The sequence below is a fragment of the Mirounga angustirostris genome, unplaced genomic scaffold (assembly GCF_029215605.1).
Source record: "Mirounga angustirostris isolate CCGP_5_RB_7025 unplaced genomic scaffold, mMirAng1.0.hap1 SCAF_5, whole genome shotgun sequence".
In the NCBI taxonomy this organism is placed as follows: domain Eukaryota; kingdom Metazoa; phylum Chordata; class Mammalia; order Carnivora; family Phocidae; genus Mirounga; species Mirounga angustirostris.
In genome coordinates, this window is record NW_026991713.1 from 170,069,705 (window position 1) to 170,088,269 (window position 18,565).

The following is an 18,565-nucleotide window of genomic DNA, read 5'->3' on the forward strand; positions in this document are numbered from 1 at the left end:
TCCACCTTCCCCACCAGTTGGGAGCTCCCGAGGCCTGGCTCGGGCCAGTATGGGAGCCCCACAACTTAGTACAGTGAGGTTCCATCAGGGCTTGCTGGGGGGATTGAGAGCTGAGGGACTACCAGCCTGGAGAGGGTATAGAGGTCTGGGAAGCAAAAGTGGGCAGGGCCCCTGGATGGATGATTCAGTGAATTCACAGAGCACTGTGGGGGAGGCCTGGGCTGGACATGGTGGTTCTGGAATGAACGAGCCATCCCTGGCCGCCAGGGGCCCAGAGCCTAGGTGGGGGGCACTGGTAGACGGTGGTGACCAGGCCATGAGCTGAGGGCAGGGCCTTGTAGACACGCAGGACAAATGCCTGACCTAGTCTGGGTGCCAGGGAAGGCTTCCGAGAGACCAGGCAACCTCTGGCTGGATCCTGAGCGGGCACAAGAGCTCTCCAGGTGGAAAAAAATCGGCAGAGTCTCTGTTCTCCTCTGTCCCTTCGGATTCTCCCTGACCCACAGCGGGGTGAGGACACAAAGGTGTGTGTGTGTGTGGGTGTCAGGAGCCACTGGGCACGGCATCCTCTGGCCAGCCCCAGGCCTTGCTCCCCCCCGCCCACCCGCAGGTAACACCACCAGACCAGAGTCGGGGAGGCAGTGGGCCAGGAGCTGGCGTGGGGCCTTACTGAGCAGTCCCGGGCAGGTCGAGGACAGACGCACGGGAGATCTCTGTAGAAGTATCCTCTGGCGGGCTGGCTGGCTCCAGCTTCGTGGGGTCTTTGGTAAACTTGTTCCCTGGGCGGAGAGGTGGGGGCAGATCAGGGCCAAGGCCCTCTAGCCTCCTGCCTGACTGTGGGGCACCTGGGCAGTGACCTGTGCGAGGTTCTTGGCGGCACCCCTTGCATATGGTCTGGGCTCTGCCAAGCCAGAATGGGTCTTGGGTAGAGAAGGAACGTAGGCCCCGGTGCCAGAGGACGCCAGGCATCTGGGAGGATTGCAGGAGGAAGGAGCAGCCAGAAATAACTGTCCTGGCCTCATGTTCACTATTAACGCTGAGGGCGCCCTTGGGAAAGAGGCCAAGTGGCCCCCAAGGCCGGACTACAAAACCGTTCTCTCATATAATTATCTCAAGAACTCAGAGGAAGATCCTTCTTATTACCCGCCCCCATTTCACAGATGTGGAAACTGAGGCCCATAGGATCCTGGCCAAGGTCACAAAGCTGGTGGGAAGGAGGGCCGGAACCAGGACCCAGCTCTGTCGCACCCCAAGATCTGTGCTCCCTTTGCTGCACCAGGCAGAGCCCGATTCTCCCTCCTGGGAGGCGTGCTGCCCACTGGTTGGCACCCCTGCGCCCTAGGTTTGCGGCCAGACCTCACTGCTGACCAGCTGGGCTTCAGGGAAAAGAGCAGAACCCACTTCATGGGAATGTTCAATGTGAAATTAAAGTAAAACTGAATATGCTAACAGCTTAGAAGAGCACCTGACACCCGCTGGTGTTCAGCGCATGTTAGCTTTACTATTCCCGAGGGGCTGTCTGCACCTGGGAGCTGGGGGCTGTGTCTACCCCGGAGGTGGACGCCGTACCCAGGCTCCCTCCCCGGCCCGGGGCCCCGTGCTCGGCAGCTTCAGGATGGACTAGCTGGTCCCCACACATACCTGTGAAAATTCGCTCATCAAACATCCTGGGGAGAGAGGAGAGACTGGCGTGAGGGCAATGCAGGCCCGGGGGCCCCCCAGGCTCACGGACAGGCCACCACGCAGACCACGGACTGAAGGAAGAGTGGCTGGGGGCCTGCGGCCATTTGGGACCCCGGCATCACCCTGCTCAGCCTGGAAGTCTGGGCCAGGAACAGGAGGGCAGAGGGAAGGTCGGCGAGGAAGCTGGGGTCACCCACCCCTCCACCTCCGGGGGGGGGCTGGTGTTCTTTCTGTTCCATCCCAGCCCTCCCACCCCACCTTGATGGTACCCAGAGGGTTGGGGAGCTGCCAGTAGCTGGCATACAGGCTCTGCGGGCCCCCCCAGACCAGCCTGGACCCAAGAACCAAATGATGCCCAAGGCGGGCCCAGCGGAAAATTCAAACAGAGGCTCAAGTGTGGGAGGCAGAGTTTGGCTCCCCCGCTGCTCCTGGGGGCCCATGTTTATCTGGGGCCCACGAGGCTGAGAAGCAGTCACAGGAGCGACTCTGGGGAAAACCGACTTTCTGAGACCTGCTTCCTCAGCCCCACCTGGGGACGGGGAAGCTGTCAGCCTCGACTCTGGTTTTATCACCAACAATGTTACCTATTTATCAGCAAGCCCGAGGGGCAGGGGCTCGAGACAGCATGGGGCCTGCCTGGTTTCCTGGGTGGGACTGGCAGGCAGATGACAGGGAGGTCGGATGTGGCTCCGGGCCTGTGACAGATGCCCTCACGGGCTGCCTGGCCTGGGAGGCCCGCTTGACGGGCGCTGACCGGGCTTGCTGTCCATCTTCTGAACACATCCCAGACTTCTAGGATCCCCTCCAGACACTCTTTCCCTGCTAAGTCCTGCCTCAGGTGGAACCTACGTGTCTGCCCTGCAGGTGGAAACTTGGATCCTCTCGCTGGGGGGCTGGTGTCCTGGTGGGAACTGGGGTTTTGGAGGCCGGGGAGCCCGCCTACCACCGATAACAAGACCCGTAGGCCTCACCAAGTGGCTTCTCCCCTTAGCCTCCCCCCACCCCGCAGACACTTGGGCCGTGGCAGAGACTCCACCCGCTGGCTGCTCCTAAGCCCTTTCTCCCGACTCATTTCTGCCAGGACAATCTCGAATGCTCCGCTGACCAGGCTGGGCTGGATACCAGTGGCAAATGTCCGGAGGACTCTGAACGGAGTAGCCGCTGTTCTGTGCATGCTGCTCACATCCAGTCCTCTCGTCTCCCATCCGCGGTGTGAGGCATGGACAACCACTAGCCCCATTTTACAGAGGGCGAAAGTGAGGCACAGAGCAGTTAAGTAACTCGCCCAAGGACACACAGCTGCGAAAGGCAGGGCCAGGGCTCAAACTCAGGCTATCAGCACTGACGCACTTCACCACTCCTTTATACACGAGGGAGAGGGGAGGTCAAGGAAAAGGACGGTGTTTATTGAGCATCTACTATGTGTCAGGTGTGTTATGTCTGCCTCATTTTATGCTGAGAAAAATCGGGGTGTGTGTGAATGCATCAGTGTCCTTACTTTTACAAATGAGGGAATAGGCTCAGAAGAGAGGCGCTATTCAAGGTTATGCTGCGAGTGACTTTAGGCCCAATCTGCCTGATGCCAAAGCTACCTCCTCCAGGAAGCCCCGCAGGCTTGGCGCTCAGATGACACTGACTTGACATCTAGAAATCCGTTGTCCTCTGATACCCTGGACTCATCACAGGAGTGAGCCCCTCCTGCCCCCATGACTGGTAGTGGCCTCTGGGGACAGGTGGGGACGCCTGCCTGCAGTCTGTGAAGTTCCCAGTAGAGCCCAATGAAGGGCTGGGCCTGTGCGAGGCACGAGCAAATACTAGGGAAGATTTAAATAAGCTACGGTTTAGACTGAGGGAGATCAAGGTCAGCCACGGTGAGGACCCAAATCCCATGGTCAGGCACACACAGGGACACTGGGGTGTCCCTGCAGCTTTCTTCTTACCTAGCCCCCCGTCTGCCTAACAGACTTAGGCAGCAGCAAGAGAGATTTAAGCTAGACAACAGGAGGCACTGCCTGACGATTGATTTCAATTCACCTCCAGAATGATTTGTCAAGTGGCCCCCAGTCAGGGTTGTGAGGGCAGATGCGGTCCCACTGCCACAAGGGAGCAGGTGAGTCTCCTCCTCCTCTCAGTGGGGACCCCCTTTCTCACCTCTGTATCCTCCCTGGCGAGCCCTCCCTGGCCCATGCTGACAACTCTCAGGTTTTTTTTTTAATCTCTGACACAGATCTCTCTCTGGAGCTTCTGACTTCTCAATGTGGTCTCCAAAAATTCCATCTCCTGAGCACCCCCAAGTTAGCATACCCCACGTGAACTCCCCACCCCACCCCTGCTTCCCCCAATCATACACTCAGACACATGGGGTGATCCTGGCCTCCGTGCTCCCCTCCACACCCCCACATCCCAGCCACTGGCAAACCCGGCCAAGCTCAGAATCCACCCCAAATGCAGCCGCCTCTCTCCCTCCGCCCAGCAGGCCAGCCCGGCCCATGCCAGGCCTCCTCCCAAGTCTCCCCACCTCCAGGGCTTGCTGCCCACCTCCCAACCTCCGCAGCCCTGCTCTGGCCTCCAGCAACCCTGCAGAGGTCCTTCCCACCACTCAAGAACAGCTCTGTGCTCTCAGAGTGGATCCCAGGCCCCTGCCCACGCCCAGCCTCCTTGCACCCCTGGGCAAGTATCTATTCATTCATTCATTCCACACATACACACTGGGCGTCTATTACCACTACGTTCTAGGCGCTGGCGGTTCAGCGATGAGCCCAACACAGTCCTTGCCCTCAGTCCCTGTCTTTAGTCTAACAAGCTCGCATGTGAGCAGACGCTGGGAGCGCACCCTCACAGAGCTCCTGGACAGATGCCTGGGAAGTGGCCAGCACAGTGTTGCCTGGAGGCAGGGGGCTGGACGCCACAGCCTCTGGCCACCCCTCCGTCTCTAACCATTTAGGAGGAAGCATCCCGGGAAGTCTGAGCATTGCCTGCAGACCCTGATGCTTACTGGGTGGTGAGTCCAACCAGCTGTGAGGGCAAAGTCCCCACTGGAGTCGGGAGCCGAGGCTAGGGGATGGGCAGTAGCAGCCCCCCTCCTCCCCCCCACCAACCCTGGGGGGCTGCTGATATGGAGTGCATCGTGTTCTGCCTTCTCCCACCCACCCACACCTGGGCCAGGGAAGCCGGCTGCCTGGGAGGACAGGGAGGGCGGTCCAGCCACCAGCAGGTAGGGTAGCCAGATGTGGGGTGTGCAGGGGAGAGGCCAGGCAGCCCCACCTGAGCTCCCCTCTAATGGCAGGTAAGTTCAAAGGCCTCAGGTCTTCTTTAGGGGGAGGAAAATGTCTCTTATTAAGACCTGACGGAGGGCCCGCACGGGCCAGGCATGGTGCCTCCATTTCCCGTTCAGGCCTCAGAAGAGGCCAGGAAGGGGGGGCCTGCACAGCTGCGTGGTTAAGGAGCCCGACCCCTCTCCCAGGCCCGCCTGTTCTCTTGGCCGAGTCTGAACCCATTCATTCCAGCCCTGCACCATCATCACCCCCCTTCATGCCTGCTGTGGTCCCCTGCCCAGCCCGGACACCCCGGCACCCCGAGCCCAGGCCCCACACCCCACCCTGTACCTCTTAATGATGAAGTGGATGCTGTGTCGCTCCTCCAGGATCCGCTTCAGCTTGGGGACCCCGTAGGTGCAGGGGCGCTTGAAGGGGATCTTGTCTGGGATGCCCACAATCTCCACAGCCTCTGGGTCGCAGGCAATCTTCCTGTAGGGGACGGGGACCATGTGGTCCAGGCCCAGGGCTTCCGCTGGAAGGGCAACGGCAAGGCTGAGCATGGGACGGAAGCGGCGGGACATGCGGGGGCCCCAGGGCCGCCGTCACCATGACCTTCCCCCGCCCCCCTCCCCTGCACATGGTGCTTCCTCTTGAAAACTGCCTATGGGTTCCCATCCCCCTCAGTGACAGCCAAAGTCCTACCTGGGCTTACGAGGCCCCACGTGACCGGGACCCCATCACCTCTGACCTGATGTCCCTGCTTTCACTGCTGTCTTTCCAGCCTCCTTGTTGCTTCCCTAACAGGCCAGACACAACACCTGCCCCAGGGCCTTTGCACATGCTCTTCTGGCTACTGGCTCTTCTCCCAGATCACCATTCACTTCCCTTCCTCCCTTTCCCCATTCAAGTGTCCCCTCCAATGTCACCTCATCAGCCAACAGCCCCCTCCATCTCCTCATGACACACCCTGCTCTGTTTTCCATCCCCCGTTTACTGTGACCTGACACTATAAACATATTCGTCTGTACGCTGGTTCACTGTCTGGAACGTCAGCTCCAAGGGAGCAGGGGGTGGTCACTGCTCCACGGCTGGGATCTACACAGGATGGGACATAGGCTAGCTCCTCCCTGCACTCTATGAGCGAATGAATGGCTGAAGGAAGCTTCTCGGCAGGACTCCTCCAGCCCCCCAGATGTGCTCTTTCCTCCAGGGAGGCAGCTGACATTCTTCTCACTCATCAAGGACAGAAACGAGACACAGACAACTTTGCCAACAGCAATGTAGACAGAATCCGGGCTTAGGAAATGGTGACTTGTTCCTTTCTTCCTTCCAGACCCTTGGGTTCGGTCTTGGGCCACCTTAACTATTCACTTCCATCGCACCTCCAAGTTCCCACTCATTCAGGTACCAAGTACTTCTTGAGCACCTACTATGTGCTGGATGGTTCTTGGGTCCCCGGTTCTCCCAGGGCCTGGGAGGTCTCAGGAGACCTGAGCAGGGCTGGTGGTCCACTTCCCTCCTGCCTCGTCCCTCCAAACTTCCCCAAGGGTCCCGCGTCCCCAGGCCCTTCCTCAGGCCCCTCCCCATCCTGGCCCTGTTCCTCTGCCGGGGCTTTGCCTGTGTCCCAACAGGTGCCAGCCCCGAGCTGGCCTCCCCTGCGGCCACACCCTGGCCGGGACGCGGCAGGGCTGCCTGGGGCCCTCCCTGGCGCGCCATCAAGAACTGTTTTTCTGTTGATGCAGGCCAGGTCTGCGTCGGCGGCTTTGGCAGCCAGATCCTACTGTGAAGCCACACTTAGCTCGTTGTCAAATTAAACCCTCGAAATCTCAACAGCTGTCAAACCATTTCTTTCCCCAACCCCCCACCCCAAGCCCCAGCCAGTGAGGATGGCTTCGGCAAGTCTCTGTGCATTTGTCTCCACTCGGGTTCATGTCATTGGCTGGGCCTGTCTCTTCAGCCGCGAGGACACCCAGCAGACAGAAGGTGACCCCCCCTGGCCTCCAGCCTCTGGCCCCTGAGAGGGGGAGACTGCAGCCACCAGGCAGGAGCCTCCGTCCCTCATAGAGACTCAACCATCTCCCAGGATCCCCCCCATTTCTTCTCCGTTTTATTTTTTCCCCCGCTGCACCCCCAGCCCCATTGCTGGCCCACTTCACCCAGAGCTGGTGGCTGGAAGGGCAGACCCAGGAGCAGGATCCGTTCGTCCAGGGTCTGCGGGATGCGTCAGGCTGCCACACAAGGTCCTCACCCCCAGGGACATCCCCAGTCCTCCTGGGGAGCTTCCTTCTCCCCAGGGCAGCTGCAGGGGAAGCTCAGACGGAGCTCTGGCCTGAGAAGGGGCAAGGCCTCAGGCACTCCAAGCCCAGTGCTCCTCCTTGGGTTTGGACGCGGCGAGGCCAAGTGCTGGCATCCACAAAAGGCTCAGCTTTCTGGAAACATCCAGAGTACACAATAGGCAGGAAGCCTGGCGGCTGCCATGCCAACTTGGCTAAGGCAGAACGCTCCCAAGGCAGTCGGAGCCAGCCCTCCCCAGATCCCCTCCCCCTACTGCCCATCCAGCTCGCACCTGCCTGTAGGGGAGGAGAAGGGGAGGAGTGGGTCGGCCAGAGAGACCACAGCAAAGGTTATCAAAGGTGCTCAGGCTATCCCAGACTCCTCACCAGGCCTCTAGAGCCCTGCTCAGCCCCACCCCACCCCAGAAGGTGCAGGCTGCCAAAGCCCCAGTGTGGATCAAAGGGCACCTCCTCCATGAAGCCACCCCTGATTCCTCAAGCCTGTGGAGACCTCACCCTTTTCTGAGCTGTCCTGTCTTTCCGAGGGCCCCCACCCCCGCGTATTACTGTACACTGTCTCGTCCCGCTGCACGCTGCTGAAAACACCTGGAGACACATCTTCAGGCACCTGCCGAAGCACCTTGAGACCAGCGTGGGCCTCAGCACCTAGCACAAGGTTGGGTGGGGGGAGCTGAAAATGCGTGACTGGTAAGTGAGCGAACCAGTAAATGCATGAGAAGAGAAAAGAGGGGAGGGGGCAAGTGTGACAGGTGACCCAAGAAGTCATGTGGTCCTCAGCTCTGGTTCCTGGCTTGAGAGTTCCCAAACCCCCGGTAATTTCCTTGAGTGACAGCGCTGACGACAGAGTCCTATTTTTCCTAATAAACCCTTCAACCCACCCGAGTTTATGATAACGAGGGGCAGGTCCCCAGCACCCTCAGGATGGGGACCCGTTGCCAGGGCAACCAACTACGTGATCAGAGGGTTGGCACTTTCGATCCTCCCCCCACCCCACCCCCAGGAGGGGAGAGGGGCCGAGATTGAGCTAATCACCAGGGGGCGATGTTTTTTTGTTTTTGTTTTTAAGATTTTATTTATTTATTTGAGAGAGAGAGTGAGAGACACAGAGCACGAGAGGGAAGAGGGTCAGAGGGAGAAGCAGACTCCCTGCCGAGCAGCGAGCTCGATGCGGGACTCGATCCCGGGACTCCAGGATCATGACCTGAGCCGAAGGCAGTCGCTTAACCAACTGAGCCACCCAGGCGCCCCAGGGGGCAATGTTTTAATCAATCCTGCCTACTTAATGGGACCTCTGTAAAAACTCAAAATGTGGGCTTCAGAGAGCTTCCGGGTTGGTGGATCCATGTGCCAGGAGGGTGCACCCCCAAACTCCACCAGGACAGAAGCTGCTGCTCTCGAGACCCTTGTGGACCTCACTCTATGTGCCTCGTCACCTTGCTGCTCATCTGTACCCTTTATAATAAACAGGTAAAGACAGATAAAGTGTTTCCGAGTTCTAGCTGCCCTTACAGCGGACTGTCCGAACCTGAGGGGAGGTCACGGGAACGGTGGATGTGTGGGTGCCCTGGGGACCCCACCCCTAATTGCGGGGCCGTCTTGTGGGACTGAGCCCTTAACCTGCAGGCTCTGCGTCGCTGCCAGTGGTCAGTGTCAGGACTGAACTGTAGGACACCCAGAGGGAGCACTGCTTGCTGTGGAAAACCCCCTCTTCGGGTGTCAGAAGTATTAGAGAGAGGGTTTTCCTTTAGCGAGGCAGGAGGGGAGGGAGGAAGACGGAGAGAGAGGTGAGAAAGACAGGAGGACAGAGAAGAGGGTAAAGCCCCACCCTGTCCCTTTTGCTTCAGGTGAGAAGGCCAAGGTTAGAGAGGGAGGCGGCCAACTCCTCCTGGTCGCCTGGGGCAAGTGGCTGTGGACTCCCAGTGCTGTGCTCCTCCTGGACCTTGTGTGTTTAGGAAGCTCCTAGGGTCCCTGCCCTCCTCTCTGTCTGCGGGCCTGGGTGGCGACCGTCCCTGCCCTCCCTTGGCCCCATGGGCAGAGGGACTTCCCCACAGCGGGAAGTGGCACCATTCGGGGGGTGGTGGGTGACACCAGGGGATCCATGGGGACGTGTGTCATGTCCCCGTACTGAGAGCCACCCACCCAGACAAGGGCTACACCATGGCCATCGCCTGCTGGGAGCTTACAGGGGGAGCCCCATAAAGGCCGAGTGAGCAAGGCCTGCCAGGGAGACGAGAGGGACAGGTGTGGGAGCGCACGGCGGGGGTGCGGGCGAGCGGTGTCCGAGTACCCAGAGCAGGACGGTCTTACAGGCCACCTGGTCCTACCCCTGCCTTCTAGCCAACGGTGGCTTCACATTCCACGCAGCGCGGCACAAAGCGGGACCACGTGGAGGACACACCTGCCCCAGTGCTCCCCCCACCCCCCATGTGCAGAGAGGGCTGACATGCGTTCTGGGCCCTGCGCGATCCTGGGTGCCGGGGACCCACAGAGGGGCCGGCGCAGTCCTGCCCCCCCCACCCCGGGGAACAGACACAGACAAGGCGCATCAAATGCAGGATGTGCAGCAAAAAGGAGCCCATTAGGGCTCTGGGGACCCCTCCTGGCCCAGCCTGAGTCTCGAGGAACAAGTGGGAGTCTACTCCACAAACACGCAAAGGGCACATCAGGCAGAGGGCCCAGCACCAAGGCCAGGGCTCTGGGCGCAGTCTGTGGGGAACATGCAGCGCGTGGGGCCGCCGGCCACTCTCCCGGGTCTTCCCTGCAGGGTCCCCCCTGCCCACCCCGCCGCGTCCCACAGGTGAGTCGAGTTGGGGCTCTGCCATCAGTTCCGCCCCCTGGAAAAGTCTGGAAGGGCAATATTGACAGAACCACCCCCTACCCAGACAGGAGATGACATGAGCGCGGCCGGTGAATGGGTGCCAGCATATGGCTCCTGCTGTCATGTTAGGGAACACGAGTGATTGCCACGTAATGAGATGCTCAACACACTGCCGAGGCCACGCAGCGGGCCGCACCGCCCACTCACCATATCTGCTGTTAAACAGGATCTGCACGCACTCCCGGAGCGTGTTGATGTCCTCGGTTTCCTTTATGAAGGCGTCCCACTTCTCTATCAAAACACAAGAGGTACGAGTGAGGGCGGGTCGCGGCAGGGAACCCACGGCCCGGCCGCCTCCCCCTCCACTGGACCCTCCTAGCTGGGCCCGGGGGCCCCGGAGACGGCCACACTGGAGGCCACCAGGCTCTCTCCTCCAGAGTCCCACAGAGGGGCTCAGCTCTTCCGCTCACTCCCGCCTCGGCCCTTGACATCCCAGCCTCCTCCAGGAGGCAACCCTGCCCAAATCCAGGGTGCTCGGGTGGTCCCCCCACCGCCGCACCCTGCTCTCTTCTCTCGCCTCTGTCAGCCCCCAGGAGCAGTGCGGATTACGCAAGCTCAGCCTGGCCCTCCTGGGTGTCTCCTGCCCCCATAGGCAGGGGGTGTGAGTAAAGAGACACAGAGTCCTGGTCTCAAAGGCACTAACCCTCATGCCTTGTACACCCGGCCTTGGCCCTGTGGCCTCGCTCAAACCCCCAGCCCTGCTGGCCTCTTCCACGAAACCAGAGCCTCTGCCTCAATTTACTATTAATAACTAGAGTCACCATTTGGTTCATTATGATACCATTATAAATGCCATCTTTAATTTATTTACTTTATTATTTTTGTTGTTTAAAAGATTTTATTTGTCAGAAAAAGAGAGAGAGAGAGAGAGCAAGAGCGAGCACAGCAGGGGAAGGGGCAGCCAGAGAGAGAAGCAGGCTCCCCACTGAGCAAGGAGCCCAAAGTGGAGCTCGATCTCAGGACCCTGGGATCATGACCTGAGCCGAAGGCAGATGTTTCACCAATTGAGCCACCCAGGGGTCCCCCATCTTTAATTAATTATTAAGAGCTTATTTGTCCTGAGTATTTTATACAGAATATCCTATTTAATCCCTCATGATATCTTTAAGCATAGACAGTATCCCCATTTTTCAGGTAGGAAAACCAGGCTCAGAGAGGCTGAGTATCTCTCCTGAGATCACCCAGCGAGCACCCAGTGAGATTCTACCGCAGCTGGTACTGCTTGCCCACCATGGCCTCCCGAGATGCCACTGCACCTGAATCTCCAGGTCCCCTCCCTGCCACGGATGGACCCTGTTTGGGACAGTGGGGGGGTCTCCACTCTGATCCCAGGGGACTAGGTCTTCTTAAAGAGCCTCTCACTGAAGGCGAGGCCAAGACCCCCACCAGGCATAATTGCCGGAGAGTCTCCCTTCCTCCCTTTTGGTATACAGGAATCCCAAATACGGTGTGGTACTTTTAAAACCCATCCACATAATTTTTTGATCCTCTCGTCTTCAAATGGCCTTCAGCAGCCGCTGCCGGCATCCTGAGTCCAACCTCATGAGAAAGAGATCCTGAGCCAGAAGCACCCAGCTAAGCTGCTCCTGAATTCCGGACCCACACAAACTATAATGCATAAACGCTCACTGTTTTGAGCTAAGTCCTGGGGCAGCTTGCTACACAGCAATACCCAACTGTTACACTCTGGTTTTACTCACACGTCCCTTGTGCGGAGCCATCCCTCCTTTCTCCCACGAAGACCCAGTGGACGCATTTCCATTTCAGGACACACCATCCCCAGCCCCGGACCCCCCACTCTGGTTGGGGTGCTGCTGTGGGCACCGTCCTACCTGACTTGTCATGGACAATGGAGAAGAGGATGCGCTTTGAGGCGTGGACGTTCTGGATGAGAGGACCACCGGGCCCGGGGGGCTTCTGTCCTGGACAAGGGAGAGGAAAGGTACAGGTTCAAGGTGGGCCCCCAGATCTGGCCTGGGTGCAGAGACGCTGGCTCTGGGGTAACAGTCTCATCCACCAAGGAGACCCCCGAACTCAGCCCTAGGGTCGTAAACTCAAGACAAGTTCCCTGCCCAGAGGCCTGAGACATTCTTTGGCAGAGTCTGCTCTCCAAACGGCAGATCAGGGAGGCCAGGATGACGATGTCCGAGGACAGGTGGGGACCCCTATTTAGGTGTCTAAGTCCCACTCCGCTGCTCAGCCCAACATCTGATGGGAAAGGCGGGGGAGGGAAGTCCCTTTTGCTCCTTCTCCTAACGGTAAGTACAACTTATAAGCACCTACTACGCACCAAGCACTGGACTCTGCTTTAATACAGCAGCTCTCAAGGCTGAACACCCAGTGGAGCCACCTGGCTGATTTAAATACACAGATGGCTGGGCCCCCAGCCGCCCCCTAAGCTTCAGATTCAGCAGGATGGCAGCAGGGCCTGAGAATGTGCATTTCTAACTTGCCTTGTCATTTGACCATGGTAATAACCTCGTGAGAGGTCCTACTGGCATCTCGACTTTAAAGCTGAGGAAACTGAGGCTCAGGGAGGTAGAGATTTGCTGTGGGACACACAGCCTGGTGGAAGAGCCAGGACAGGAATGTAAGTCTTTCTCACACCCAGCTGTTCCTTCCCCTATGCTTTCGGTACCCCTAATCCAGGCTGGGTATGTCGTCAGTGCTCATTAAATGCTTGTGACTGATTAGCCTGCTTACTCCCTCCACAGACTCCTCTGTGGGGTGCCCTCGAACATCTCTCAGTCCCAGGCCAATGATACTGTTCACAGAGGTCCTGTCCCAGCCCCTTGTCCCGACATGCCTCCTTCAGCCTGGGGTGGGCCTGAGCACCCCCATCTGCCCAGGGAGGGCGCCCCCCGGAGTGATCTCTGTCCCACCCCTGGCATCAGGGGTCCCAGCAGCACCTTACCACAGCACTCGGGGAAGTCTTGGGCCCCAGAGGCCTTGGGCTCAGGCCCAGGCCGGCCAAGGCCCAGGTCGCTGGGGGCAAGTGGGCAGGCGGGGGCCTCCTGCTTGAGCTCTCTCGTGGTGTGGTTAGGGAGTGAGGTGCTGTACAGAAAGCTGGCCACAGCGGACGAGGTGCCGGTGGGGGGTAGGTCCTGGGGTGGCCCCTTGGGGGCCTGGCCATGCAGGCCGCAGTCCCGAGACCCCTTGGCTATCAGGGAGACACCGTTCAGCTCCACTAGGGCCTTCGAGTCCCGCCCGCCATCCTCAAGCGGCCTGGGTGAATGAGAGAAGGACACGTGATAGCTTTATACACCTGGCCAGCCAGGCCCCAGCCCACCCTCTGCACAACATGATGGCCTGTGAGGTACACGGGCCAGGAGCTGGTCCCCATTTTACAGCTGGGGGTCCAGGCCCGGGGCGGGGTTGTGATGTGCCCAGGGCCACACGGCTGGGCCACTAGAGGAGCTGGGCCCTGCCCCTCGGCCCCCGTGCGCCCCACGCCCCCATCCCGTGCTCAGATCATGCTCTATGCCTGGGCATCTGCCTCACTTCCATTGCCGGACTGGGAGCTTTTACAACCGGGGTCCCCCGCGGGTGTCTCAAGTCCCCTCCCCGTGACTGGGTGAGTGGCCCCAGGCTGAGCCAGCATGGGAGCAGATCACCCTCCCTGGCCTGTCCTGGCCTGACCCTCATGGTCCAGCCACCCTCCCTGGGCCCACTCCCAGGCTGACTACCTCACTCACCTCTTGAGCTTGAAGCGGATCCGGTGGCTATGCTCCAGGATGGCCATGAGGGCCTTGGGGTCATAGTCGGCCGGCCTCCGGAAGGCCAGGCCCTCGGGGAGCCCCTGCACGGCCAGCAGCCCCGGCTCCCTGAGCAGCCTCTCGTAGGGCAGGGGCACCACGCTGGCCCTTCCCAGGGCCTCGCCTGTGGGGGAGGGGGTCGAGGAGAGGGTCTAGTATGAGAGGGCAGCCAGGCTGGGCCGGGGGCCAGCCTTGCCCCAGAGCTGGGGCCATGTTAGGTCACTCTCTGTGGTGCCGGGTTCCCAGGAAACTGGACCCCATGGGCCCCTTCCCTGCGAACGTCCCACAGAACAAGGCCCTGCAGGCTGAGCGGGGCAGGTGAGCGCTGGAGGCAGGCCCCTCTGTGTGCACCTGAGGGCCGGGGTTCCCCCATGGCCGGGGTTCCCAGCTTCTCTCGCCATTCTCCCCTCTCTGGGCACCTGGGTGGAGGGCAGAGCAGGGCGCGGGGCTGTGGGCAGGAGCTCAGGAGGAGCCACGGGGGAGAGAGAAAGGAGGGCGGCAGAGACCGCAGGGAAAAGAGCCACAGGGCGGAAGGGAGGAGGAGAGGGAGGTGAGAGGAAATGGGAAGAGCAGATTCAGAAAGAGAGGAAGCAGATAGACAAAAGGTGGTGGGGATGAGGAAGGGGTGAGTGGAGGGGAGACTGACTGGGGACTGACGGGGTGGGATGGCTGAGGGGCCTGGGCTCAGGAACGCCTGTTGTCACTCCCACACTGCAGCCCCTCCCGGAGCCAGAAAGAGGCCGCTCACCTCAGATGCCGCCCGAGGTGTGCAACTGGGGGGGTGGGGGGCAGGGCAGAGTGGGCAGGGGTGCGGGGGGGGGTTGAGGGCACGAGCCCTGTAGCTGGCAAAGCCAACCACATGTGACAAGTCCTCCCATCCCAGGTGACCAGTGTGCCCACCCCGGGCCTCTGGGCCTCCCATTCCACCTAGGCCTCCCCCTCCTGACAGCAGGAGGTTCCTCAGACCTTTGCTCCACAGAACCAAAGGCTGCAGTACAGAAAGGAAGAAAGTCAGAGCTGGGACCCTTAGGAACCAAAGGGACCTGCCCAAGGTCACCTGGAGACCGCGACGGCTACCACTGGGCCAGAGATTCTGCAACTGGCCACTTGTGAGGGAGGCTAGGCCTGCCCACCTCCCCCAGCCCTCAGAGGAAGACTTGGCTAACTAGCGAAGTTAGCTCTCACTCAGTCATTCAACAAACACCCTGCCGCTGTCGGCCGCTGTCGCTAGGGTTGGTGGAAGGGGCAGGCACAGACCCCGGTCCCAGAGGGCACTGGGCTAGTGAGTGGTCAGAGCACAGTGGGTGCCCCTAGGGGGCACTGAGCCAGTAGCGGGGGCTTCCCAGAGCTGAGCCTTAGAAAATAATGCGGTGTCCGCCGGACAGAGGGGAAGGCAGTCGCGAAAGGCACAGTGGTGCAGAGGCGAGGTGTGAAATGGAGCCAGAGTGGGCCGGAGAACAGGAAGCGGTTTCGTGAGGCAAGGCAGCATGGCTGGAGGGGAGCAGGGACCGGCCACTGTGGGGAGGGCGACGGGGAGCCCCCGAGGCCGTGGAAAGAAGAGCTTTCTGGTCAGACTTGTGCTTTAGGAAGACGGCCTTGGTCACAGGGCAGGTGGGGACAACAGGGAGCCGGCCTGGAGGCAAGGAGACCAGGGCGAGCCCAGGGCCATTTCCAGGCGAAAGGTGGCAGCGACCAGGGGCCAGGGCCGGCCCGGGGCGGTGTGGACGGCGGTTCAGGAAATGGGGCTGGGGCAGAAGAGCCATGCCTGGGGATGCAAGATGAGGGAGGGGCCGCCTCAGCAGGGCGGGGACGGGGGCTCCCACCCGCCTGGGGGCCCCAAATGGAATGAGGAAGGATCTTACTATAAAGAACATCAAACACCTCCTCTACCATCTTCCGTAGAAGGTACACGTCCGAGCCATGCTCCAGGGAAGACCGAGGGATGTTCCGGCCGCCACCCTCGCCCCGCGACACCTTCTTGGGATGCTCTGTCTCTGGCTCCTTCCAGGGGGCCCCTCCTGTGGGACACAGAGCATGCCGGGCCAGGATGAGCACCTGTCTCACCCCTGCCCAGTGAGCTGAGATGTCCCTGCCCCGTGCTGAACCCTGCAGCGGGGCACTCAACATGGAGTAGAAAATGAAGGAAGGAAGGAAGGAATGAAGGAATGGAGGAATGAATGACGAGTGAGCAAGCCCTGCCCCAACCCCCTGCCCAGGGCCAAGGCTGGTCATCTCTGAGTTCCCAGTGCCTCACACAGGGCTTGGGTCTCATCCTGGTCACCTCTAACTCGCTGTGTGACCTTGGGCAAGTCCGTTCCCTCTCTGGGCCTCAGTCTGCGAGCTCTCATAGAAGACCAGCTGGCGTGGCTCAGAACCGGGGTTCGGCCAATGTCTGTTCCGTGCACCCCTTTCTGTGCTCCAACCCCAATGCTGTCTTAAACAGTCGAGGCCCCAGTTTTCCGCTCTGCCCCGTGAGGAGACAATGGGGACCCCAGCAGGAGGCCAAGGGGCTGCAAAGAGGCAAGTTCATGCCAGGCTGGGCCAGGGTGGGGCCCTGGGAGTGTCAGTGGACCCCTGGATAGGGAGATGCTAGACACTGCACTGGAAAGGGGACGAGGGGAGGGCCCGGAGGCCCCCTCGCAGCTGGGAGCCTGCTCCTCTCCGGGGATCTGCGGAGCTTGAAATAAACCAGCTATAAATAGTCGCCCTGCTGGGCTCGGGAAGCCAGGTGCACCTTCCGCAGGCCCCAGCCTCGCCAGCCTGGGGCCACAGGACCCGGCCACTGTCTATTCTACCCTGGGCCAGCCCCCACCCAACCTCGGAGAGAGGACAGGCTCGGAGAGCTGGGCGGGGGCGGGAGCGGCCGGGGAAGCAGCCGGACCCCAGTGATGACATGCCCAGTGCTGGGGGCAAGCCTTCCCCGAAACGGCTGATGGAGGCCCCAGACCCCGGGTGTAACGCAGACGTTAATAATGGCAAGGACAATGGCTAGCATTTACTGTGTGTGAACCCAATCTCAGGCACTATTCTCGCCTGTATGAGATCGACTTAATCCTCAGATCGACCCTCGAGGAGGGCAGCACTGTCCTCCCCTTTCATAGACAAGAAGGTTGAGGTCCAGCAGCCGGCAGGTAGCAGAGCCGGGACGGAGCCCCAGACGCCTGCCTTCAGGGCCTGCTCTTAACCCTAAGAGCTCAGAGTCCCAACTCGTGGGCTTGAGCAGCTGCTCAGGGACTGGCCTTCAGTGCTGCAGCCAGGCCCTAACCTTGTAGGGTCTAATCCACCAAAAAGGTGAAGATGACGAGCTTACCAGGAGCACGGATGGAAATTTAGGACACGAGAAGCCAGCACAGTGTGGGGAGTAACCACAGGGGTTGGGGCGGTGGGGCGGGGGAGGATTGGCGACTAGGGGTGGGGGGCACAGACAGGGGCCCGGGCAGGCGGGAGGAACGTGGACGCGGAGGCTGGGGAGGCGTCTGCCGGCAGAGGAGAGGAGGGAGGGCCTCCCAGGTGGGGGGACAGCAGGGACAAAGGCAGAGGGGAGCATGCACACAGAGCCGGTGAGCTACCACTCAGCCCAGGACCGCCTGCAGCGAGGGATGCCGGGAGGGGTGACACAGAGGCAGGGGCTGGGTTACGAGGGTCTAAAGGCCCCAACAGTAGTGTTGAGGAGTTGGGGGCTTCAGAATGACCCCCCTGCTTCAGGGCTCCCGGCTCCCAGCTCTGAGTGCTGTTCTCTTTTGCAAGTGACCAGGAACCCCTGGCAGGGCTCCCGGGGGGAGTGGGGGGGGAGCGTCCTGCTACACCTCCCCCATTCTGAAGGGGTGCAGCACAAAGAGCACGGGTTTCAGAACAGAAACCTGGCCTCCGTCATGTGGCGGCTGTGTCTCCCTGGGCAAGTGGCTCATGCTCACCGTGCCTCAGTTTCTCCCTTGTAAACTGGGTGCGGTTTCCTGAGCCTGCTGGGGAAAGTGAACAGAGCACGCGGCCTGGCTCAAAGCAGTACTGATCGCAACACCACTAACCGCTCGAGATATCAAGCATTCCCCTCGTGCTGCCGGTGTCCTCAGTCACTTCGTCCCCAAGAGCCACCACGAGGGGGCTCCAGATCGTTACTATAGCAACGACAGTGCCTACCTCACAGGGTTGACGTCGGGATAACTGAGTTAGCGTGGCGAAAAGGGTGCTGCACACAGCAGGTGCTCAATAAGCGTTAGCTGAACAAGGGCACTGGGTCCCTGTGTGTCAGAGGCAACACCAGGCCTCAGGGTCCCCTTCTGCCAACGAGCACGCGGACGTGTCTGGGTCTGGCCCGCCCCGGGGTGGAGTCAGCTGGTCTCTATGGACTGAGGGGCTGCTGGAGAAGTCACGCCCCGGTGACGCCACACTGGGAAGCCCGCACAGCCCCCAACACAAGGCCCCCTGGAATTGCTCTGGGGACCCTCAGGGACCGCAGGCCCCACCCACTGGAGCCCTGGGGTACTCACGGCAGAACCTGAGGAAATCGGACTGCAGCTCGTTCCGTGTGTTCAGGAACATTCTCCCCTTCTCGGTGCCCACCACGAAGGCGCTCTCATCATGGACAGCAACACAGGCCACCTCTGCATTCAGCTTGGAGAGCGCCGAGCACTGCAGGGGGAGCGGGGTATGTGAGCCGGGAGGAAGTCCCCCAGCTCGGGGACACCTCCGGTGACAGCT

At 60.5% G+C, this 18,565-nt stretch overlaps 1 protein-coding gene across 9 annotated transcripts in view; it reads right to left on the reverse strand.

Moving 5' to 3' along the window:
• Window positions 1–18,565, reverse strand: part of GTF2IRD1 (GTF2I repeat domain containing 1) — a 103,079-nt gene that overhangs the window by 48,481 nt on the left and 36,033 nt on the right. For 8 of the 9 annotated variants that reach the window (XM_064593088.1, XM_064593087.1, XM_045875506.3 and 5 more), the window contains 9 exons: window positions 18,355–18,496; window positions 15,730–15,885; window positions 13,808–13,991; window positions 13,027–13,337; window positions 11,945–12,034; window positions 10,260–10,343; window positions 5,289–5,472; window positions 1,642–1,667; window positions 671–779 (listed from right to left, as the gene is read on the reverse strand). In XM_064593088.1, the coding sequence (XP_064449158.1) occupies window positions 671–779; window positions 1,642–1,667; window positions 5,289–5,472; window positions 10,260–10,343; window positions 11,945–12,034; window positions 13,027–13,337; window positions 13,808–13,991; window positions 15,730–15,885; window positions 18,355–18,496 (1,286 nt within the window). The remainder of the gene's footprint in view (window positions 1–670; window positions 780–1,641; window positions 1,668–5,288; window positions 5,473–10,259; window positions 10,344–11,944; window positions 12,035–13,026; window positions 13,338–13,807; window positions 13,992–15,729; window positions 15,886–18,354; window positions 18,497–18,565) is intronic. The other variant, XM_064593089.1, reaches the window with a different exon arrangement.